Genomic DNA, 25,519 nt, shown 5'->3' on the forward strand with positions numbered 1-25,519 from the left:
TACATAAATTACGGTACCTTAACTTTATATTACTTTATGTATCGTACTTTGGTATAAGTACGGCTAATGAAACTGCTTTTCACAACTTGTTTAGTATTACTCCATTGAAATAACAGAAGCGCTCAGGCTTAAAAAAACATTTTAATATTACGGTGTGTCCTTTGCAGAATAGTTATGAAGCAAATGTAGACTACGTCACGTAGTCCTTACGATTCGTCCATAACGGAAATGTTGACAGACAAGATTTTTTAAATAAGACTGCATTGCGTCAGTGATTCCGTTTAAATACTATTTATTTCTGAAGTGTACACTCCTATATCAAAATTACATTTAATTTTCTTAAACATCGGCCCGAATCCGCATACCGTATACTTTAAAAAGGAGAAACAAAATCAATGTAAATCACAACATCCCAATTCCGAATAGTGTTCAAAGTTATAGAAACCCGGTTTTAATAAAAGGTGAAGCAAAGGTTACATTTAATTCAAACATCGAAGATTTGACACTTTCTATGTATAAACGTTAAATCAAATAACGAAGACTTCACACTTTCTTTACACAAACTTTAAATCAAATGACGAAAACTTCACACTTTCTCTTTATAAACACTCTCCTTCACTCTGTTGGAGTGTCCTGTAGGGATTCACCAAGCATGTGAAGCGACTTGTCCGATAGACGGTATTTTATCTTTAATAGGGGTGAGTAAATATTTTTTTAATTGACATATGAGCCACGATGCATTTTTTGTCAAGAAAGTGCTTGAAATAAATAAAAAAAAGAAGTATCTTTAGATTGTGACGGTTGATGGTAATATGAAATGTATTTGTACACTTTATGTTGAACAGAATACACCCCGTACACCCTTAAATTTAGCTAAGTTGGAATCTTCCAAAGTTTGCCTGTTTACTGGTGACGTCCGCATGAAGCCTTCTTGGAACGTGCCCTCCACTTGTAGTTTGTTTTTCCGTGATAGACGATTGTTATGGCTGCAGCTGTTCGACTTCGAGAACCTCTAAGTACTGACAAGCAATCCTCCAGACCTGTGGAATGGAAACGACACATCATTCGGCAGTTAAAGCGGCGGGACAAATCTCAGATGTTTATGTACCAGGATCTCATAAAGTCATGTATGTTCCACTTTTAATCTCAAATATAAAATCATAATATGGGTAACAAATGCGGGCAGCTTCCTTATCCAGCTTACTTCTTTCTTACAACGTAAAAAGCAAACCAACTGCGAAAGACAAGCGACTCCCTGGCCAAGTGATGATGCCAGCTTTTAGGGTGTTTCACGATCTCCGGTCCCAAAGGTTCTTTGATGCTGCAAATCGGGAAGTAGATTCGTGATGGTGTGTGCAAAAACAGGTGGTAGATGTCCAGGCAGAGTCAACTAAAAAGTTGTCCGTAGGAGTGCAAAGGAGTTGTAGTAGCGAAAACGGATACAGTATTTTAAGTGATGTTGTTAAATGTATATGTTTAGATCCATAAGCACGTGCAATTAAATTAGTCAGTTATTGAAGAGTCATTAGTTAAAAATGCGTATACGTGTTTTTTGATACAAGAAATAGTTTGAAGATTTATTTTAATTCCATTCTTAATTCTTAGGAACCAAGAAAAAAGAATGTATCAAAGAGACTTAGGATAGCTCAATAACTTACAAAGTTTACAGATTTTTTTAAATTGGAGTACTCACCGGTTAAGCGACTGTCAGGATCTATCACAACTTCTACCCTTTGGCTGTTGGGACTGTAAGCTCTGAACCGCCCTGTCCACTCAGATCTGCTTCTAGTAGTGTATCTTATATACAGGACATCTGACATTAGTGCGATCTCTATTATTATATATTGTTATCACTAAATTATTTATTAATAAGTAGTTTTCATCATTTTACTATTTGTCTATTATTTATTCTCTTATTTATTAGTATAGTATAGTGTTCCATAGTTTAGAATAGTATAGTATGTGTGTGTGTGTGTATATGTGTATATATATATATATATATATATATATATATATATATATATACTAGGGGGTTCCCTCCTGTCTGCTTTGCTCGTCAATCACCCTGGCCTGCGCTATGTGCCAGCCACTTCACATCTCTGCTGCTCACATTGTAAAGAGGGGGGCTAAACGCACCCCAAGGAGATGCAATCATGCTTCCTAAACCCCTCTTAGACGGTGATACAATGGGAAACAAATACATTTTTTTTTTTACCTTCTCTTTGCTCGATCAGCTGCTGGCTCTAGCAAGGCGATTCGAACATTTAAAAGCCTGTACAGCAGCTGTCCAACTCTTTGTCTTTTATTTCCAGCCCCGGGCGTGGTTAAATCTCTTGGCATGAATGGTATCACAGTAAAGCTACTTGACTTGACCCATGTCACACAGTGATGCTTTGGTGACAATTGAACTGGCGGCCTTGTGGTTTCAAGTCCAGTAGAGTGGATTTAGATGTAATAAAATTAATTGTTTAATAACAGGGTGGCATGATAGTGCATTGGTAACCCTGCTGCCTTGCAGTATGGAGGCAAGGGTTCATGTCCCAGGTCCTCCCTGTTCCCATGTTCTCCCTGTATGGGTTTCCTCCATGTGCTCTGGCTTCCTTCCACAGTCTAAAGATGTGCAGATTAGGTAGACTGGCAATACTAAATTGACCCTAGTGTGTGGCTGGGGTGTGTGTGCATGTGTGTGTTCACCCTGTGATGGACTGGCACCCTGTCCAGTGTTTGCTCTGCCTTGTGCCCTATGTTGCCTGTGACCCTGTTCAGGACTAAGCAGGTTAGAAACTGACTGACTGACTGTTTAATTTCATTAAAATTAACCAATTTAGATTTCATACTTGTTGCTGTGAGTATTTGCAATTGACATAACTGATTTTCTTATAGGAATGAATTCCGATCGTACAATTTCTGAATTTCTTCATGTTTTGTGGTTACCCATCAAAAAATAAAAATTTATTCATAGGTATATTTAGCAATGAAGTATCCATTATATAGCAGGATACTTTATTATTCTGTCTGTTAATTTAATGAATTACATATTTACATAAATAGGAAGTTCATGATAAACTCAAGTCACATGCAGAATACCATGTTTTAACTTAAATTCACCTCTGTAATTCTGTGTAGCAGTCTGCATGGTTACTTTAACTTGCAAAGAGATTGTAGGTCAGATATTACTGATCAATCCCGTTTAATTCCCTGTTCAACAAAAGGTTTGCACTGATTCCAGTGCTGTTCATGTTTTCGTGGTTTTTCTGTGTCTGCTGCAATTTCCTCCCATGTTACAATAATGTGTTTGTTCATTGGCTTTTACAACTGGTCCAGTCTCAGTGATGATGTCTTAGTGTGGGAGTGAGCCCCACTGCAGGCTGGTGTCCCAGTCAGTGCTAGTTCCGGGCCTTGGCTCTCCATGTCACTGAAACAGATACAACTAATTTACATATTTAAAGTGAATTTCAGTAAAATTTAGGAGTCACTTTATAATCATACAGAAACTATTGTGATGATTACCTGTTTGTATGCAAAACTCCTATACCAGCAATGATTATTGCTGCTTTGTGTATGGCTCCATATTTGAACTAATAACATGGTGATAGCAGCTGTTGAAGATTTTGTCCTGCCTTCGGTATGTTGCTGGCCAGATAAGCTCCATCTACTTTGTGAACCTGAATTAGATTAAGTGTATTTGAACCTGGATGGATAAATAGTGAAAAAAGTCTAAAATCTATTAAACTGTAGTTTAACTCTAAATGTTTGGCAAAATAATAATAAAGAAAAACTAAAGACTTGCTGAATTATTACACTTTTCATGACAATTAGTGGTCACTTAAATCTCCCTGATGCAACCATGTGGTTTTAGAAATCACATAATTAATTCAATGGAGATCACCTGTCTGGTTTGAATTGATTGTAATATAAATGCACTCTAGAAGGTTCAACTTCTGTTAAGTCAGTATTGTGGCCCAAATTATTGTACACAGCAGAGACAAAAAAAAAACACTCCAACCAACTTTATAAAAAGGGGATTGAAAAGTACAAGTGAGGGGATGAATACAGGAATATATCCGAGTCACTGAATATCCTTTGGAGTCCAGTTAAATTAATCATGAAGAAATGGAAAGAGTATGGCAAAGCTGTAAATCTGCCTAGAGCAGAGTATACACCAAAACTGAGCAATTGTGCAAGAAGAAGACAAGAGAGGGAGGGATGCCACCAATAGACTTGTGATGACTCTGACTGAGTTACCACCTACAGTGGCTGAGATTGGAGAAGCTGTGCAGACAACAACTGTTACCTGATACTTTATCCGTCACATCTTTATGGTGAGTGACAAAAAAGACACTGAGAAAAAAGATGTTAATGACATCTCAGTAGAAGGCACATGGGGGGACTTTGAAGAAAGCTGGAAGAAGTTTCTGTGGTCTCATGAGACCAAAATAGAGGATTAGGCCATCAGCCCAAACACCATGTTTGGGCAAGCAAAATGCCGCACATTGTCAAAAATACACCATCCTCATTGTGAAGGATGGTGATAGCTGTATCAGATGTGGAGATGCTTCTCTGCAGCAAGCAACGGAAGTCTTGTGAGGGTAGAAGATAAAATTTATACTGCAAAATACAGGGACATTCTTGAGCAGAACCTGATGCAGTATGCAAAAAAAAAAAAAAAAACGTCTTGAAAGATTTGTTTTCCAGAAAAATGACAACACATAAATGACTTAAAAACATCAATGTAAATGTCCTGAAGTGGCTGAGTAAGAGTCCAGAGTTTGTATTTATCAAGCATCCCAGAATTATTCCTAGGAGTTGCACTGAAAGTCTAAGATAAGAATTTGTCATGTCTCAGAGCAGGACATGAGAAGTATTTTTGAAGCATCCTACAGCCACTCTCAGCTAGGAGTAAGGCCTAATGTAATTTTGTACTTTCCTTGCAAAACATGGTGACATTTTTTAGTTTTGATACTAATCTATCTATCTATCTAATGCTATGGTTTCACCACAAAGATAATAATAATTAAAGAAGAAGGAAAACATAATGAAGTAGGATACTGTGCTAAGCTGCATATTATTGCTTGCCACTTTGCAACAACATCAAGAATAATACTAAAGTGAGCACTTAGATGGAAAGACCAAGACACACACTAAATGAAAGTAAAGCCAAATGACAGCCATGTTTATTTAGAAATGAATGATCCACAGCTGTATTTTCAGAAGAACCACATTCCCACAGTTATGGCCACAGTAAATGCCCTGTTAAGTAACAATTATATTGAAACTAGCCATGACTATAAGTTGCGTTCACATGTCGAGTGTACTGTGGTGTGCCATACCTCTCTCTGTAATCCCCCTTATATTCTGTGAGGCTGTATTTATCCAGTGCCATGGGAGTCTGAACCTGCTTTCTTTAGCATCCTGGGCTTGTAGAATTCTTGTTCTACTGGATCGTAGAATTCAAAACTCACCATACCTGTGTGACATTTCACTGAGAGTCGTCTATCTATGCCTGCTTATTTTCAGGGTAGTATACTGGCTACTAAAGTATAGTTCATATCCAGGGCCACATGTGTGTCGATATTGTGATATTTGTAATTCACACATGCATACTCATCCAGACAGTTATCTTTATGGGAGAGCCGATTTGCATGAATGCAGCTTGCATTAACTTCATCTCACATGCAGTGGTGGGGAAATGTATTAATCTGCATATTACCTCCTGCATTGTAAGAGCATTCAAAGTCTGGTGCAAAATTTGGTTGGTTGTGACATATCCAAATTGTCGCTGTTGCAAACCAGTTTTTTATATTTAACAAACACATTTATTATTAATATATTTAATGACATTTTACAGGAGTTAGTCCCTACAGTTGTAATCTTTTAAAGTTATAAGTGAGATTTAGAAAAATGGCTTTCTACTGGCATATACAGTAATACTTACATATACCTAGAAAACACTATTGCTTTTATCCAAAGAAATGCCGTTGATTTTGATTTTATAGAGCTCGTTCCCTAAAATTATAAACATTAAGTAGTCACTGCCAATCTTGTTTCTAAAAGTATCAGTGAAATCAAACATTGGACATTTGTTTTTATTGCTTTGGCTTAAAATGAGGAGTTTTTTGGAAAAAAAGTTTATCATTAAAATTTGCATTCATATATTTGATGGACTGTTGTATTAAAAAGCACAGAACAAAGTTTCAAAGAAGTGCAGGGGATATGAATTTCAATTCATTTTGAAACATCTATCCCAAAGTGAAGCTTAAGATATACAGTTGATTTACAATAAGATAAAGAGAAAGTGAGTGTGTGGACGGGGTTTAAAAAATATGAATGTAACACGCATATGTACACACCCACATTCCCTGTCAGCTTGTAAACCTTTTACAGATTGTTGTGAAAACATTCATTATTGAATTTTGAGGGGTTGTTTTAAACATTACCTTACCTTTAAAGACTGAATGAAGGAAAGTGTTATACATAAAAAGTGCTGTCAATTAACTTTTAAGCAGAACATGCTGCCTGTTTTACACAGACGTTCTTGTACCTACATTAATCCAAAAAAAAAAAAATGGTTTCTATCATTACTCCACTTTTTATGTCATTTGGTTCAAATAAAGTGCTGAATGACAGTCATGTTTGCTGGATTGCACAACTGCAATGTGCATTTGACAGACACAGCTTTGTAATTAGGTAGAGTACTTCCTTCCTTAGGCTGTTGCCTTATCTTCCTAGTTTTATCTATAATGCAAAAGTATCGATTCAGAAATGTCTGTAGGCTCTTAGGATGGCTATCAGTTAATCACATTGAGTAGCACACTTCATCTCTAATATTTAAAATAGGAGGTGTTTTGTTGTTCTCCCAGTTGTTTGCCCAAGCAATGTAAAATGTATTAAAATACACTAATATTTTTAATATGGAGAATTTAGTTTTTAACAGGATATTTCTGAAATAATAGTTTGTTATAAGGTAATTTGATTTATTTGCAGAAACGTGCACAGTGGCCAATTTGTGTACATTTCTATGTATTTTTTATTTTATAAATTTATGACTGTATTGTTTTTACTGTGCTGATCAATAGTGTGACTTTCTTAAAGTGAGCCTGAATTTTGTATCATTCTCCTTGTTCCTAGCTTTTAAATCTCACTATATCTGTACACAAGAACACATTTATTTGTGTGTTTTCATTTGCATATTAAATACTAAATGTGTTTTCACAGCAGTCTAGCATTGTTCTACCTTTACAACTTCCAAGGAAGGTGACATTTGTGGTTGATTTGTTAACTACCTATAACAAAGAGTTGTTACTATATGAGAATAGCAGTAGTAAAATGAGAAAAGCCCAAATTTGATTTAATCTTGGTCATAACTGATCAAACTATATCATATGAGTAAAGCATTTCAGAATTTTTTTTTTCAGTGTATAATGTTATCCTTTTACGGAAGCTAGCATTATTAGGAAAGTTACTTAGCTTCTCAGAGAAGAGACGGAGCAGTTAAGAATTGTTCTGGAAAAATTTGGAGAGCTCATCCAGAAATGTTAATTTGCTAACCATAGTTTTATGTTGTTTAAATCAATAGGTCATAGCAATAGTCACAGTATCTATTTAAATTTTCACTCTTTTCAGATAAAAATTGTAAATAAGTTATTTCTCTGATTCTCTGGCTATAAAATAGTACTAATTACACTTTATGTAAAATAAAGTTTTGTGTTTATTGCCCACGCATTAAATGTAAATTGTTGCTTCAGTACTTCTAAATGTGAAGTTTAAAAAAAAAAAAAAAATGTTAGAGTGTATATTGTAAGGGTAATTTTACTCCCCTACAAATACTGATATGTAAGAAGAAATTAGAAATAAAGTTTGAAATGCTTGTTTTGAACCTATTTTGATTTACCAAGCCAGGCCTGTAGTATGACATTTTGCTAGGTACAAAACCAGCCTAGAAATTTTTATCAATTTATCATTGAATCAAAGATTTATATTCATCAAAAATACCCAAAAAAAGTTGTTTAGAAATTACTATAATATGAATTAAAAAAATATAAAATGCAACATATATAAGTTGCGAGAGGGCAACAATAGCATAACTTGATGCTTTTAAACTAATACAACATCTGTCCTTTTGAATCGAGTCTGTGTCTCCATTTCCACGTAGCTCATTGGCGACTAGTTGTCACTTTCATTGAAATCTTGTTAAATCTTACAAAAACCAGCAATGGTAATCTAATTTGTTAAAAATATTTATTATTTTGTAAATATGGTAGAGTAATGCCATATATTTTAATCTTTTTTTAGCCACTAAGATTGTTATGTATTGATCTAAAATTCAATTTTTGCAATTGTTGCTTAGAGACTGGGTAAGAAACTGTTTACATTTAGTCGCTAAAATTCATTCTAGTGTTATTTTCTATTTTGGTAAATACAACACATGAAAATTTTCTGCTTTGGCTAAACATTAACCTTTTTTTCAGCTCACAGATAAAATATGCACAGAAGTGTTATAGAGACAAGCTTAAAATAATTTGACATTAATAGTACACATATACAGTACATGTTAAATTATCAATAATAAAATATCACTTGGAAAATTTCAGGATTACTTTCCTTGTACAGTTGAAACACTGTGTGTAGCTCTCTGAAGCTATGCATAATTTTAAAAAAGCAACTTGCCAAAAGGATCCTCCCAGTGGACTTGCATGACAAGGGACTATATTAGTTGTGCTTTAAATGTTTTTGTAGTGACTGTTTGTTTAAAATGCAAATTAAATGTTTTTCAGGAGGTTCAGTGACTCATTTTGATTTAATTTAAAAACCATTTCTGTTCAGGTGATTTGTGCTAGTAACCTGACTGATTCATTGCATTTCAAGTAGAATGGTTTTAGTGAGCATTAGGGAATCATTGCTTGCACCTTGGCATCACCCATTCATGCTCTACAGGTTTCAAATAAAGAAATTCTCAAGAAAGGAAGATTATATTGATTTGCAATAAATTCTTCAGTTGAATTTCCTTGAGTTTGCAGCAGGCCTATCCCTGTGTAAACACCTAATGTATTTCTTAGAACTGTCAATCATTTGAAACTGTGGCATTTATATTCTGTTTGTTATAGTGTTAATTCATATTTGTGTCTTTCAGAGTGTATACAATTTGAATTAATGAAGAGTACAAAATAAAAAGAGTGATATGCTTGGCACAATTATCTAACTTTCTTTTCTTTAATAGTCTATTTCCATTTATAGTTTAATGTGAGCAAGCTCAAATAGTAAGACACTGCTGCTTCCTTTTCAGCTTTTGTGGTAAAGTGACAAGTAATCTCGGGTAGTCATTTCTGAGTAACCAATGGCATGTGACAATTAAAGCCTGGTAAAAATGATCTTTGTGCTCTATTTTGATTCTAAAATTATACAGCAGGGGCATTTCCCTGGAGGTGATTTGAGGACTTCAGCTGATCATTGAATGAGTTTAATATAATTGAATATTTATCTAATCTGCATAAAAACACTTTGCCATAGTGTGCCACATAACTTCCAGTGTTGTTAACTGGAAAATATCTTTAAACATAAGGTTGGAATGGATGAGATACACACAGCTGCTTCTGGGATAGCAGAAGTTCATTTGTAAGTGATCCATTAGGGACTGAAAATTGAGTAGCACAGCAGGGTTTTCTAATTTCAAAATTAATTGAGTAACCCTGGATAATTTTAATTAAATGGTTCATTGAAAAATAAAAAGGGAACCAACATTTCTGTGCTATGAAAGCATCAAGGGCAAAACAAACACTAACATTTTTAACAAGGAGTTTAATCAAATTAACAGCAGTAATTGAACTCACACATGTAAATATTACCTCTTCAAAAGCAAGGCATTGCTGAAATGCTTGAAAATAAATAATAGTTTTTACTGTGGAAGAATGTAAATATAAAATTAATGATACCGTAAATAGTTGATCATGTGTTATGAGTACATTAGTAGGTGGGAAGTCAGATATTTCACAGTGTAATTAGTAACTTGATTCAGTTTAAATTACTTAGATTACTGAAGTTATCATTTAAACTCATCTAATGATTGATTTCTCAGCAACAAACATATTTCTTTAAATTTTTTTCAACAAGGTAATTTCCCAATCACAAGTATAACAAAGATAATCTTAGTTTAGTGTTTTGAAAATGTTTTCTTTTTGTGTCTCCACTGTTCTCTATAAACAGGCCCCAAGAACATGCACTATAACAAATAAAATTAATTTCTATTAATTTGTTCCTGAACAGGATCACAGCGGTCCTGTAGCCTATCCCTGCCAGCATAGGGCATAAAGCAGGGACAAACCCTGGATAGGGTGCCAGTCCATCACAGGGTGAATCCACCAGAGACAACTGGTCTAAGACTATAAGGGAAGCTCTGCTTCCTCTAAAATGTCAGGAAAAGAATTAATCAAATATGTACTGTTGTATTTACATTGCTATTACAGAGAGCGCGCTAGAACGTGTTCACCTTCATGGATAGTTCATTTAGAATCGGCAATAATTTCTTACAGGTTGTCTATCTATCTATCTATCTATCTATCTAATGTGATTTTTTTCTTCTTTTTCTTTTTCTTTTCTCATACATTACCATGGTAGTACAATCCGTTACAACCCATTGAAGTGCAGCTTTACTGGACTTAAATGACACTTCAGAATATGGTTTGTTTTCAGTGTAGCAAAGCTAGATGTTTATTGGACAAATGCTTCAAAATGTCATTTCCAGGGAAGCTCGGAGTCCTGAGGAGTAAGTGGGACAGTGGCTTGGCCAGGATGCTGGGCTGCTGTATCATGATTAGAGGAACTGTCAAAGTGGCTGGACCTCTTTTTGGTTGACAGTGTTTTGGCATCGGATCATTTCAAGTTCAGTCCCATGTGGATTTTTGGCAAGTGAACTCTTGAGACAAGCTGCTGCCCCTAGTCTGATATTTGCTAGCTATATAGCCCACTGTTTTCATTTGTACATATCCTACTGGAAATAAAACATAAATATAGTGTTCTTGAGTTTGTTACAAGTTTAAAACAAGTTTCAATTTGGTAAAGTTTGTTCACTTATTTCAAATAGGTCATTTGGTGGGGGGTGGGGGCAGGGAACTAGCCAGCCAGCTAACTAGCTGTGCATAATGGTAGACAGTTCTAATATTGTTGACCTGATTTTAGTGAAACTATTTGATAGTCTTCCTTATGAGAAGAAACTTGGAATTAAACAACAGGGCAGATCAACACACTAGACTGATTTGGTTCAAAAGTCAAAGAAAAATAACCAGTCTTTTCAACTCTTGTGGTATGACAAAATGGGCTGGCTGACTGGAAGTGCTGTGACAAAGAGAATATACTGTTGGCCATGCCTCTTAATGAAACAATCTTGCGTTGATTGGTCAAAACTGGGTTTTGTGGATCTGGCTAACTTTGACAGGGCATGTAAACAACATGAGAAAAGCAATGAATACATGTGTTCATGTGCATGGTTAAGTTGTCTTGGCAGGGTCAGAGTAGAACATGCAATTAGTGATGGTGTGCACATTCAGATGGCAAAAAACAAAGGAACAGTGGGGAAGAAAAAGGGCCTTTCTTAACCCCCTAATTGACGTCACTTCACAGCTTGTCTGTTAAGAACTGACTTTCATAGGGTATGATAAGGGTAGTAAATCTGCTAACAAGGGGAATTACAGAGAATTAATTGAAACTTTATCCAAATATGATTCTATCTTAGCCACACACTTCCAGTAATAATCTGTGTTTTACGGCATGTCCCATTCCATTCAAAATGATTTGATTTCTGCTATTGTAGCCACTGTTCTTGATGAAATCAAAGATCAAGTTCAGATTGCTCCCTTTTTTGCATGGCAAGTAGATGTGACAACTGACATTTCATGTCATGCACAACTGTCTGTCATAGTTTGATATGTCTATACTGCAGGTCAAATTTGGGAGTGATTTGTTGGATTTTTTGATGATGTTGGGGAGAAAGATGCCCAGTCTGTCTTTGATGTTTTAAATGAAAACATGTAGGGCTACAATCACAAGGAAAAACATGTGGCTCAAACCTATGATGGGGCTGCTGTCACGGCATCCCCTCTGCCTGGACTTCAGGATAAACTTAAAGCACTAGTCTCCAATACAGTGTTTGTACACTGCATGCACACAGACCAAACCTGGTGTTGTCTGTTGGCAAAATGCTTGCCTGAATCCAGAATGTTTTTTTGCATCACTCTCTGGGTTTAACGGATTTTTTCTAAATCTACCAAGAGGATGTCTTTTCTTGAGTGTGCAGGGTGCTCAGGGTTGCTCAGAAATGCTCGTACTCGGTGGAACATTACATGATGAATAGCAGACACTGTGGTAAAAAAACATGATTATCAAGGATGAGACCATAGTAGATGAAGACACACTCAGTGCTGCCAAAGGCGTCTTAAGAACACTGGAGAATTTGAGTTTGTTTTCATGTTGAACACATATGAACATACAGTAATGTGCAAAAGTTTTAGGCAGGTGTGAAAAAATGCTGTAAACAAAGAATGCTTTCAGAAATACAGTATAAACAATGATTGTTTATCAATTTACAAAATGCAAAGTGAGCGAACAAAAGAAAAATCTAAATCAAATCAATATTTGGTGTTACTACCTTTTGCCTTCAAACCAGCATCAATTCTTATAGGTACACTTGCACAAAGTCGGGGATTTTGTAGGATTATAGTCAGGTGTATGATCAACCAATTATACCAAACAGGTGCTAATGATCATCAATGTCACACGTAGGTTGAAACACAGTCATTGACTGAAACAGAAACAGTTCTGTAGGAGGCTTAAAACTGGGTGAGGAACAGCCATGTCATGGCAAGATTGAGCATAGCAATAAGACACAAGGTAGTTATACTGCATCAGCAAGGTCTCTCCCAGACAAAATTTCAAAGCAGACTGGGGTTTCAAGATGTGCTGTTCAAGCTCTTTTGAAGAAGCACAAAGAAACGGGCAACGTTGAGGATCGTAGACGCAGTGGTCGGCCAAGGAAACTTAGTGTAGCAGATGAAAGACACATCAAGCTTATTACTCTTCGAAATCGGAAGATGTCCAGCAGTGCCATCAGCTCAGAACTGGCAGAAACCAGTGGGACCCAGGTACACCCATCTACTGTCCGGAGAAATCTGGCCAGAAGTGGTCTTCATGGAAGAGTTGCAGCCAAAAAGCCATACCTCCGACGTGGAAACAAGGCCAAGCGACTCAAGTATGCACGAAAACATAGGAACTGGGGTGCAGTACAATGGCAGCAGGCGCTCTGGATTGATGAGTCAAAATTTAAAATATTTGGCTGTAGCAGAAGGCAGTTTGTTCATCAAAGGGCTGGAGAGCTGTATAATAATGAGTGTCTGCAGGCAACAGTGAAGCATGGTGTAGGTTCCTTGAACATTTGGGGCTGCATTTCTACAAATGTAGTTGGAGATTTGGTCAGGATTAATGGTGTTCTCAATGCTGAGAAATACAGGCAGATACTTATCCATCATACAATACCATCAGGGAGGCGTATGATTGGCCCCAAATTTATTCTGCAGCAGAACAACGACCCCAAACATACAGCCATAGTCATTAAGAACTATCTTCAGCTTAAAGAAGAACAAGAAGTCCTGGAAGTGATGGTATGGCCCCCACAGAGCCCTGATCTCAACATCATTGAGTGTGTCTGGGATTACATGAAGAGACAGAAGAATGTGAGGAAGCCTACATCCACAGAAGATCTGTGGTTAGTTCTCCAAGATGTTTGGAACAACCTACCAGCTGAGTTTCTTCAAAAACTGTGTGCAAGTGTACCTAGAAGAATTGATGCTGTTTTGAAGGCAAAGGGTGGTCACACCAAATATTGATTTGATTTAGATTTCTCTTTTGTTCATTCACTGCATTTTGTTGATTGATAAAAATAAATGATTAACACTTCCATTTTTGAAAGCATTCTTTGTTTACAGCATTTTTTCATACCTGCCTAAAACTTTTGCACAGTACTGTATCTTTTCACTGCAAACAAAGAATTGAGAGTCTCCTTGCTTTTGCAAGGGAACAGAGGTCAGAGGAGGCTTTCAAAGCTGTTTATGCAAAAGTGGCAAGTTACATGTCAAACTCAAAATAAGCCTAGGCAAAAGCAGGATCTCCAGGAACATTACAGAAATTGGTACATGGCCATCCCAGACTATCTTATGGAGCAGATTTCTCAGCGTTTTTCAAATTTGGAAAGTATGCACCTCCTAGAACTAATCAATTCAGGGAATTTTGATGAAATGAGACCAGTGTTTCCTGAGGAGTCATTCCAAAGGGTCCTGAAGAGCTATGGCCATTTCTTTGATTCGGTGATACTCTCAATCGTGACTAGCAGGATAATAGGGGTAAGCTGTGTGATTTCTTGGTATTTATTAAAGACATGGAGTTGGATAATGCAATACCTCAGCTATTCAAACTATTATCTTTATTGACAACAATTTTAGCTATATCAGTAGGTGTGGAGAGGAGCTTCTCCTGCTTAAAACAAATCAAGTTGTACAGCCACAACACAATGGGCCAAAACCGTTTCAGCAACCTTGCTCTGCTGGCCATTGAGATGAAACTGGTCAAGTCTCTGGAAAAGGCTTCCAGATGGTATGACAAGGTCACAGACAATTTTCTACAAAAAGAAAGGAGGGCAAAATTTACATATAAATAACATGATGCAATAATTTACTAATTTTATGATGTATGCCTAAAACGTGCAGTTTTTAAACCTGTTTAAAAGACTGCCAGCCACCACTGTAACACACCACACACTAGGGCCAATTTATTATCTCCAATCCACCTAACTTGCATGTCTTTGGACTTTGGAAGGAAACCGGAACACCCAGAGGAAACCAGCACAAACACGGAGAGAACATGCAAACTCCAGGAAGGGATGCAAACCACGTTCTCCTTACTGTGAGGCAGCAGCGCTAACACTGCAACACTGTACTGCCCTAACATATAAATTGTGATATCAAAATATTTTTACACAAGAATAGTGCAGGGATAATACATTCGCCCCAAATAAAACTAAAACAAGAAAGATTTCTTCACAATCAAATGCTTAACTTAAATAGAAAATGCAGAACCATCAAATATTTTGACCAGATTTGGCATGTATTGGGACAGTTTTTTCAGTGTGTTGGTTAATTAGGATGTACACCTTTAGTTGAATGGAACTTGTGAAAATGAAAAGGCATTGAGTAGACAAAGGTATGAATGCTTTCTTTTAATACTGTATGTCATTCTATGCCTTCTTCATGGTTTACGTGAGCAATACAGTAGTGGTGGCTAGGCAAGATACAGAATGCAGGCATTCCCTATGATTTTCCCATTTGCATAATCTTGGATTCTAGTTTGGAGAAGTAGCAGGCTGCTCAGTAATTGTGATGTTTCGAAGAGCTTCACCTTTGATGGCAGCAGTTTGTGTGTATATATTGCCATGGAAGAAAGTGACAATTTCAAAGGTGCCTATGAAGGGGATGATAGGAGCCTTCACCACCTTATAGAAATACTCATGCACGCATCACATAAATTTCTGAGGACATGCTCAGAGGACATGTCAAGTGAACCCTGGGAACGCGTGGCAGCCATGATGTGTGCATGCATGCATTCTGACAGTGAAGTATAAACGGGCCCTTAGATGACACACAAGAGGCAAGATGACCTAAACTTCTAAAAAGCATGGTTACTGGACTTGGAGATACTAAAAAAATAATCTCGGTTTTATCATTATTAGACTGGAGAAAATGACTGCCCCTCTAGCCTTTGATATCCTGTAAACAATCAAAAAGAAGCTGTAAAGACTCATCCGATTGCAGTGAGAGATACAGCTCTTTGTCATCTGCATGAAAGTGAAAGGAGATAGCATATTTTCTGTTGATGTTAGTAAGAGGAAGAATTTATAAACTATGTACTGTTAGTACCATGATGAGTTGTAAAACCAGACTGACATTGCTGAAGTATTCCACCATACCATTAGCATCTAGAAATGGCAACAGATGACCAAGAACAACTCCCTCCATTATTTTGGAGAGAAAACATAATTTGGAAATGGGATGATAGTTATTAAAAAATCTTACTTTTCAGATTGTGCTTTCCTTGCAGAGGCTAAACTACAGCGTGTTTGAGTCATATAGGAGCAGGAATTTATGATACATTGAATACCTGGGCCAATTACATCAAAATTCTCTCTTACAATATGGGAAGGAACAACATCATCAAGAGAGGAACGTTTCATTTCAAAAAAGATATTAATCAACCTGGGAAAGGAAACAGATTCAAATTTGTTAAAAACAACTGAATTACCTATATACAGAAAAGGAGCAGGTAAAGACAAAGAGAATGATGACTTATTGTTTTCTATTTTGATAATAAACTTCAAAAACCCAATACCAAGATTAGAAGGAGGAATAAGCGCTAAGATAATTGTACTGAGCAAAATGTTAGGTTTGTCAAAATGTTTATTAATGATATCAGAAAAATATTTGGCGCTAGCATTTTTGGCAGCAGTCTGATAATTAAACAAACAGTTCTTAAAAATGCCAATAGATACTGCAAGATGATCATTTTCCCATCCCTATTCAGTTTTCTGTCAATTCCGTCTAAGTGAACATGTAGTATCATCCAACTGTCACTTTGTCAAAGGTTTAAGGTGTTTATATTTAAGTGGAGCTATAGCATTCAAAATAGCGAGGCAAGAAGGATGGAATGTGTGTTTAAAATTACAAAAGGACTTGGTACTGTGTATCCCAGCTGTTACTCTGCAATTATTTCATCAACAAGAACACAGCAACACAGCTAGAAATTTCTTAAGGGCAGTTTTCGTACACATTTCAGAGAGTTTTTCTTCACTCAAAGGATCATACACACATTGAATACGTTAGAAAACAATGTGTTGAAGAGTATGAGTTTAGGAACCTCAATGTTCAGATCAATCAGCCACCAATCTAAATCAGCCGATTTTCACTAAAAATGACTTGATTGATGAACGGTAAATTGTTCAATCACAGAAACTGATTTCAGTCCCTGCTTTTCAAGGCTGTATGGTAATTTTATTTGCAGTTCTTACAGTAATTGAGCCAGCATAAGATAAAGATAAATTTGAAATTGCTGCTTACTAAACAATAAGCTTGTTAGCTTAACAGACAAATGTGTCTTATAAACTTGTTAAGAATGTTAGTTTGCTGTCTTCTTGATAAAGAACTTATTAATGTTTGATACATTTGCAGCATTTTTTTTAAGATTTGTATTGTGTTTATTATTTGTTGCTGCATGTCATACATTATAAGTTTTGGTAAGAAACAAGGCAAAAAGTTCTCCCAGCTCAAGCCAAGGCTCCTTATCTGGCGTTTGATGTGCCTAGAGTTGTATAGGGTAAATAATACAGTATATCATTATTTGAAATGCATGCATTTCATGTGTGTTCTGTGTCTACAAAGATCTGAGTAAGTTTGGATTAAAGGAAATGCAGAAACGTTTTCCATGTTATACTAATAATGATGAGAAGTGTATAATGTGTGAAGACTTTAGTCCAAATATCAAATAAAAATGTGCTCTTTTATTCAAGAATATAACCAAAGGGGAAAAAAAGCATTCGATTTACATGTGGCTGTCAATGAGTTAAAAAGTCAAGCTCAAATGTCAATAGACCGGGATTTTACATGTATTTTTGAATGGTGCAGAGGTAAGAACTTCAGCATTATAACTCAAAGGTCCCAGGTTTGACACTGGGCGCACCACGTTTTGAATAGTGAACTGTTATTATTATTTCTACAATATAATAAAAACATACATTTGATTTGAGTCTCTAACACCCAGTGTAAATTTTGGCTACAGTAATCCCTCGCTATATCGCGCTTCGACTTTCACGGCTTCACTCTATCGCGGATTTTATATGTAAGCATATTTAAATATATATCGCGGATTTTCTGCGGACAATGGGTCTTTTAATTTCTGGTACATGCTTCCTCAGTTGGTTTGCCCAGTTGATTTCATACAAGGGACGCTATTGGCAGATGGCTGAGAAGCTACCCAACCAGAGCTCATATTACCTATTAAATAAAACTCCTCAAGTATATTGTGAGCACGGGGGCTGTTCGCACCCCTAGAAGATACGGCCGTTCCTCAAAAAACACTGAAAGATTACCTTCACATTGCTCTCTTCCTTGCTGGGCTTAAATGTGGCTGCTTTGTCAAGCGATATGCTTCCCGCATGGTGCTTCGCATACTTAAAAGATCAAACAGCACGTATTGATTTTTGATTGTTTGCCTTTTTCTCTCTCTCTTGCTCTGACATTCTCTGCTCCTAACGGAGGGGGTGTGAGCAGGGGGGCTGTTTGCACCCCTAGACGATACGGACGCTCATCTAAAAATGCTGAAAGATTATCTTCACGTTGCTCCCTTTCTTGCAGCTGGTTTGTCAAGCGACATGCTTCCCGCACGGTGCTTCGCATACTTAAAAGCTCGAACGGCACATATTGATTATTAATTGTTTGTTTTTTTCTGTCTCTCTCACTCTCTCCGACATTCTCTGCTCCTGATGGAGGGGGTATGAGCAGGGGGGCTGTTCGCACCACTAGACGATACGGACGCTCCTCTACAAAATGCTGAAAGACTACCTTTACATTGCTCCCTTCCTAGCAGCTGCTTTGTCCGGCGGTGCTTCGCATACTTAAAAGCCAAACAGCCCTATTGATTTCTGATTGTTTGCTTTTTTCTCTCTCTCTCTGACATTCTCTGCTCCTGATGCACACTCCTTTGAAGAGGAAGATATGTTTGCATTCTTTTAATTGTGAGACGGAACTGTCATCTCTGTCTTGTTATGGAGCACAGTTTAAACTTTTGAAAAAGAGACAAATGTTTGTTTGCAGTGTTTGAATAAAGTTCCTGTCTCTCTACAGCCTCCTGGGTTTCTGTGCAAATCTGTGACCCAAGCATGACAATATAAAAATAACCATATAAACATATGGTTTCTACTTCGCGGATTTTCACCTTTCGCGGGGTGTTCTGGAACGCAACCCCCGTGATCGAGGAGGGATTACTGTACTTGTAAAAGCTAGTACTTGTTTTTTTATTATTCAGTTTTATTCTCTCAGTGACGTTCCAAGGGTACATAGAACTTGCCTCTCCCTCTTTGAGTTGATGCCATTTACTGTATCTCCATTCTTTTCACAAGAGCTGTGCCGTGGCTGATGGCTGCTCAGAACTATTTTTGTTGTACTGACAATTAGTGATACAATGTCCCGTGACCGCTATCCGACTGGACAAAGGCAGGACCGTAGCAACAGACAGCTTCTTCACAGCGCTTTCGCCGGCTAGTAGACTGCTCTACATCACAACATTACTGTGCTTGGCACCATAAGTAAATTGGGACTTCCACCTGCAGCTAAAGTCACTTCAGTACGCAAGCAATTTGCCACGCTAGTGTTTAGATATGACAGCGCTGTGCTGACGGTGTATGCGGCCAAAAAGAAGAAGCTTTTGATTTCAGTCTGTAACAGCCGGTGTTTGCAACCTGTAAAAGATATCACTGAAGGGGTAGAACCAGACAAACAAACACTGGTGAATCATGTCTTCTTAGTATCTTGTTGTCACTTGAATTTTTCGTTATTCAGCTTTATTCTTGAATAAAAGCACACTTGTTTCGTAATATTTTTGTGAAAGTGTTTATTTTATATTTCAGTAACCATGGCTCCCTGTTTTGGCCATGGCATTCATACAGGTATTAAAGGTCACATAGTCTCTCAGGGTTACAACGTCATACTGCTTTATTTGAGGCCATTTCAATACTTTTTCCAGGTATGAATATTTGGTCGCCATAGTAACTTTCGAGTTGCTTTCTGGCTTCTTCATAGCCTTCCTTCGATGGCATTTGCAGCCTTTAGCCATTTCTTGAGGATCTCCTCTAGTATACTGGATCAAATAATCTAATTTATCTTGGGGGTAATCTAATACGTCACCTACTGCATCATCAAAGGCTCTGATAAAGTCTGCATAAGCTAATGGGTCGCCTGAAAATAAAGGGACCTGTCTGTGTGGTACTTCACCACTGGGTACAGGAGGTGCTGGTGCTGGAGATGCTGAAGCATTTTTTTGTTGGGTCCACCTTTCTAGAAATTTCAGCTATCTCTGTGACTGCTCTCTGGCTTTCAGCAGCCGCTCTCTGACTTTCGGTGACAGCCCTCTGATTTTCAGCTTGACTCCGCATAAACACGTCCATCAGATCGTGTCTGGAACTCTGCATGTCAGCCCTTGTGCTAGTTGTAGATCATACCTGCTTTTCAGACTCGAGTTCATTAAGTTGTTGTAGGATTCTATTGAATGTCGATTGTTCAAGTAACACTGCCGAAGAAGGTTATAATGCTGTAGCGCTTAGCTGGGATGACAAGCCACATTTATTATCGATGGCGTGCTTCAACTGAGAAGCTTGCGGGACTCTAGTTTCTGTGCAATCTTGATCTTGCAATTGCATCTCTCCGAAATGATTAACTAACAGATGAATATGCTAAAAGGCTCTTTGTATCTTTCAACCACGTCACTGTAGCCTCAATAAATTCGTCCCTTGTTGTTTTCTGTTTATTAATTGTGCCTTCTTTAATTAGCATTGATATTACTCTTTTATTCAGATCTTCAGCCTGGCCGCATGTTTCACAAAAGATTTCAAGCTTCTGTGTTACTTTAATGTGTTTTTCCGGTATGTCTTTAAGGCTTTCAATGTCAGCCTTAAGCTTAGAAAGTCGATCTTGCCTTTTCTTTAATTGATCCTTAAGATCCCAAATCACTTTCTCTGGCTTTGAGTCCGTACTCCGATCACTCCCAGTAACTTCACTTGAGCTATGCTTGGACATCGACATATTCACAGCAGCTGTTATCTCTGACAACGTGTTTTCTAGCAACAACTACATTACAGTCGGGTGTTTTGGCAACATAGACGGCTTCCTTACAGTGAGGCTTCCATTACTCAGGCAAAACCACAAGCAGTCATCCAGTGTCTTATATTATATCACAGTCTCTTAAATCTTCTCAAGTTCAGGTATGGCGACCTCGTTTTCACTTATGATCATGCAGAGATAGAAAATAAGAGCACAGTACCTTGCAGTAGTTCAGTACTTTTTTCTTTTGTTGATGAGTTCTGAAGCACAAGCGTCTTCAGTCCTCATATGGTAGTTTCCAGTTCCACTTCAACACCTTCAAATGGCAAGTTTTCTGATGAACAATTGTAGCTGCGTTTACCCAAAATGACCCAAAGTTCAGCAGCTGTAGTTTGCAAATAGGATTCAGCAAAGGCTTGACATGCTGAAATGATTCCACAAACAAAATATCTTCGTTTTAAAAACTTTAGTAAAAATTCAAAGTAAAACAGTTCTCACAAAAAGAGAAAATTGATATAGCAAAACAGAAAAAATCTTGTTTAAGAGTTCTGTTTAAAGCTTATAAATTTTGTTTCACTTCCTTAAATTTGCTTATACAGTTGAACCATTTCTAAACGTTACAAAATCACATCTAAACATTTCTAAACCATTTCTAAATGTTAGAAAATCACTTCTAAATGGTCAGAAAACTATATATATATATATATATATATATATATATATATCAACAACAACAACATTTATTTATATAGCACATTTTCATACAAAAAGTAGCTCAAAGTGCTTTACATAATGAAGAGAAGAAAAATAAAAGACAAAATAAGAAATTAAAATAAGACAACATTAATTAACATAGAAAGGAGTAAGGTCCGATGGCCAGGGTGGACAGAAAAAACAAAAAAAAACTCCAGAAGGCTGGAGAAAAAAATAAAATCTGTAGGGGTTCCAGGCCACGAGACCGCCCAGTCCCCTCTGGGCATTCTACCTAACATAAATGAAATAGTCCTCTTTGTAGTTTGGGTTTATATATATATATATATATATATATATATATATATATATATATATATATATATATATATATATATATAATATATAATATATATATATATATCCCATTTTCATGCTGTAAATGGGTCTTTCAGTCCCTGCTAGCACTGAGACCTGTTCTAAACAACAACACACTGTATCTTGGTTATGACAAGAAAGTTCTATCTCTTATTAACTTACAAAGGGTTGTCTATAACTATGAAAGAAATTTATATTTTATTCAAATGAAGCAAACACTAATATGAGTTCAACTTAAAGCATTAACTTTCTAAGATTGGCTCTTACAAGTTATATCTGGTATGTTAATATAATATATGTAGTTCATCAGAAATTTGACAAACAAAAGGAAACCATTCAGTCCATCAGGTCCATTTGTTTAATAGCTGAGCTCTCCCAAAATATCATCCAGATATTTCTTAAAGGTTTTCAAGGTTTCTGCTTCAACTACAAGTCTGGGTAATTTGTTCCAGAGACCCAAAGCTCTTTGTGTATAGAATTGCTTTTTGGCTTCAGTCTTAAATGCACTTTCCCTTAATTTCCACTGGTATGCTTAAGTTTGTGATTCACCCTGAATGTTGCTGGATATACTTTATCAATGCCTTTGAGGATTTTATATACCTATACAAGATCCCCTTTCAGTCTCCTCTGCTCGAGACTACACAGGTTTAATTTTTTGAGTCTGTCAGAGTACACGTCCTTAAGTCCTGACATGCATTTGTTTGCTCTCCTCTGCACAACTTCAAGTACTACTTTGTCTTTCTTGTACTGTGGTGACCAGTACTGCAAACACTACTCCAGATGTGGTCTTACTAGTGCATTTTATTGTTTAAGCATAATGTCCCCTGACTTGTATTCAAAAGTTTTTATGACATTTTTATGTTATGCCTAACATTTTATTTGACTTTTTAATTGCTTCAGCACAGTGCTTAGATAATGAAAACATTGTGTAAAAATAAACCCCTAAATCCTTTTCAGAGGTTGCTTCCTGTTTGACTATGTCTCCCATCTTTTATATTTTTATTTGATTTTCCTTTTCCCCACATTTTCCAAATGATCGCCCAGTTCTGAAGCTTGTCCAGGTCTTTTTGAATTATTTTTGCTGCCTGCTCAGTTTCTGCCATCTCTTCAGTTTTAGTGTCATCTGTAAATTTGACAAGTTTACTAACTATGCCAGAATCAATGTCATTAATATAAATCAGAAAAATTAATGGTTCAAGGACAGACCCCTGAGGGACTGTACCGATGGACTTGCTCCACATGGAGTATTCTCCTCTTATCTGTGCTGTTTGTCTCCTGCCGATTAACCAGCTGGAGATCCAGTTTTATAGGTTCCCTATGATGCCTACAGCTTTTAGTTTCAGAATTAATCTTGTTGTGTGGCACTGTATCAAAGGCCTTTTGATATTCTAAGTAAATTCGGTCATACTTCCATGCATGATCTGTAGAATACCTCTGTAATGTTCTGGTTTTGAAAAATACTGTTTAAAAAATGGTGTTAATTAAACGTACTAAGGATTTAAGTTTAATAGAAATCAACTCTTTGTATTATTCATACAGTACAGTAATCCCTTGCTATATCGCGCTTCGCCTTTTGCGGCTTCACTCCATCGCGGATTTTATATGTAAGCATATTTAAATATATATCGCGGATTTTTCGCTGCTTCGTGGGTTTCTGCGGACAATGGGTCTTTTAATTTCTGGTACATGCTTCCTCAGTTGGTTTGCCCAGTTGATTTCATACAAGGGATGCTATTGGCAGATGGCTGAGAAGCTACCCAGCTTACTTTTCTCTGTCTCTTGCGCTGACTTTCTCTGATCCTGACGTAGGGGGATTGAGCAGGGGGGCTGTTCGCACACCTAGACGATACGGACGCTCGTCTAAAAATGCTGAAAGATTATCTTCACGTTGCTATTTTTTGTGCAGCTGCTTCCTGAAAGGACATGCTGCACGGTGCTTCGCATACTTAAAAGCTCGAAGGGCACGTATTGATTTTTTTTATCTGTCTCTCTCTCTCTCTCTCTCTCTCTCTCTCTCTCTCTGCTCCTGACGGAGGGGGTGTGAGCTGCCGCCTCCAACAGCTTTGTGCCGCGGTGCTTCGCATACTAAAAGCCAAACAGCCCTATTGATTTGTTTGCTCCTTTGAAGAGGAAGATATGTTTGCATTCTTTTAATTGTGAGACTGAACTGTCATCTCTGTCTTGTCATGGAGCACAGTTTAAACTTTTGAAAAAGAGACAAATGTTTGTTTGCAGTGTTTGAATAACGTTCCTGTCTCTCTACAACCTCCTGTGTTTCTGCGCAAATCTGTGAACCAAGCATGACAATATAAAAATAACCATATAAACATATGGTTTCTACTTCGCGGATTTTCTTATTTCGCGGGTGGCTCTGGAACGCAACCCCCGCGATGGAGGAGGGATTACTGTATAACATTTGCTGTTTAAATCAGTTCAGCATGGTCCAAAATGTAATCTCTCTATTATAAAAAAAAAATCTTGGTGGAAGGGAGACCAGGGAGACGAGATGTGATCTTCTCAGAAGACACTTTAAAGACCCGCAAGATGAAAGAGATTGGCCACGGAGCGTCTCGCGGGGACCTTAAACATGAGACTTGGTGCTAAGAGATTGCAGTTTGACGTCCCGCAAGAGACACTTTAACGTCACGTGAGACAAGGCAGTGAGACAACGTTTAAAACAAGTTCACGGACATTTAACCTAGGAGTTTTTGGAATGCTTTTGGCAGACAGACATCTTGTGCTCCCAGCTCTTAAAACAACGACAAGCAGAACATGCAGCTTACCAGCAGCAGGAAGGCAGCAGATGATCCGACCACTTCTCATTAGCGTGCGTTCAGCCAAACTGTGCTGTTTAAGTATTAAAAAGAATAATTCACTTTGCCTAATGTTGAGAGTTCTTAAAATATATGTTGCATCTGGGATAGCTGAATGTAATTGGAGAAGATGCATTAAAATGTTTCTTTAAAACTTAACATGGCTATAAGAAAAATTTACAATTTTACATCTACATTTTATCCCTTGTTATAGTGTAATTTTGTAACTTCTGATGTTTGTGTGTTGCAGTCTAAGACCTTGTATGAAAAGGATCTCTTGAAAATTGTACATTTTCACTTTGATTAAAAAACCTTGATGAATTTAAGATTCAGTTTGATTTTGGACATACACTTAAGGGGAAAATGTGTTCTTAAATTAGCAGAAATAGGGCTTTATATTTTAGTATGAATCAGCAAGAGATCTAAAATACTGCTGTTACAATAGTCAGCCTTGAAATGATTCAAACGATTTTGAGTTTATGAATGCCAATGGCATTACAATTAAATACAAGAAACACCAGAGCATGATATGAGTACTAGAACTATCTATAGAGTTAGTTATAAGGAGATTAAGCATGCTTCCAAATTTATTTTTGTAATTCTGTGTTTTTCCCTTACAGTAGTGAAGCATTCTGCTGAAAGCAGGGATATAAAAAGGAAAAATGTATCATTGTTTAGGACAGTTTTGCATTAGAGTCAAACAAGATCACAATACATTGTGGAAGACAGGGGGCGTCA

The 25,519-nt window shown here is 37.0% G+C and overlaps 1 protein-coding gene across 1 annotated transcript in view; it reads left to right on the forward strand.

Annotated features, from left to right (window-relative positions):
- Positions 1-946: 946 nt before the first annotated feature.
- Positions 947-25,519, forward strand: part of LOC114651038 (protein Atg16l2-like) — a 223,058-nt gene continuing 198,485 nt past the window's right edge. Inside the window, exon 1 of the mRNA XM_028800993.2 lies at positions 947-1,127. Within this exon, the coding sequence (XP_028656826.2) occupies positions 983-1,127 (145 nt within the window). The 5' untranslated portion in view covers positions 947-982. The remainder of the gene's footprint in view (positions 1,128-25,519) is intronic.

This window comes from Erpetoichthys calabaricus, chromosome 4 (genome assembly GCF_900747795.2).
Source record: "Erpetoichthys calabaricus chromosome 4, fErpCal1.3, whole genome shotgun sequence".
NCBI classification, from domain to species: Eukaryota; Metazoa; Chordata; class Cladistia; order Polypteriformes; family Polypteridae; genus Erpetoichthys; species Erpetoichthys calabaricus.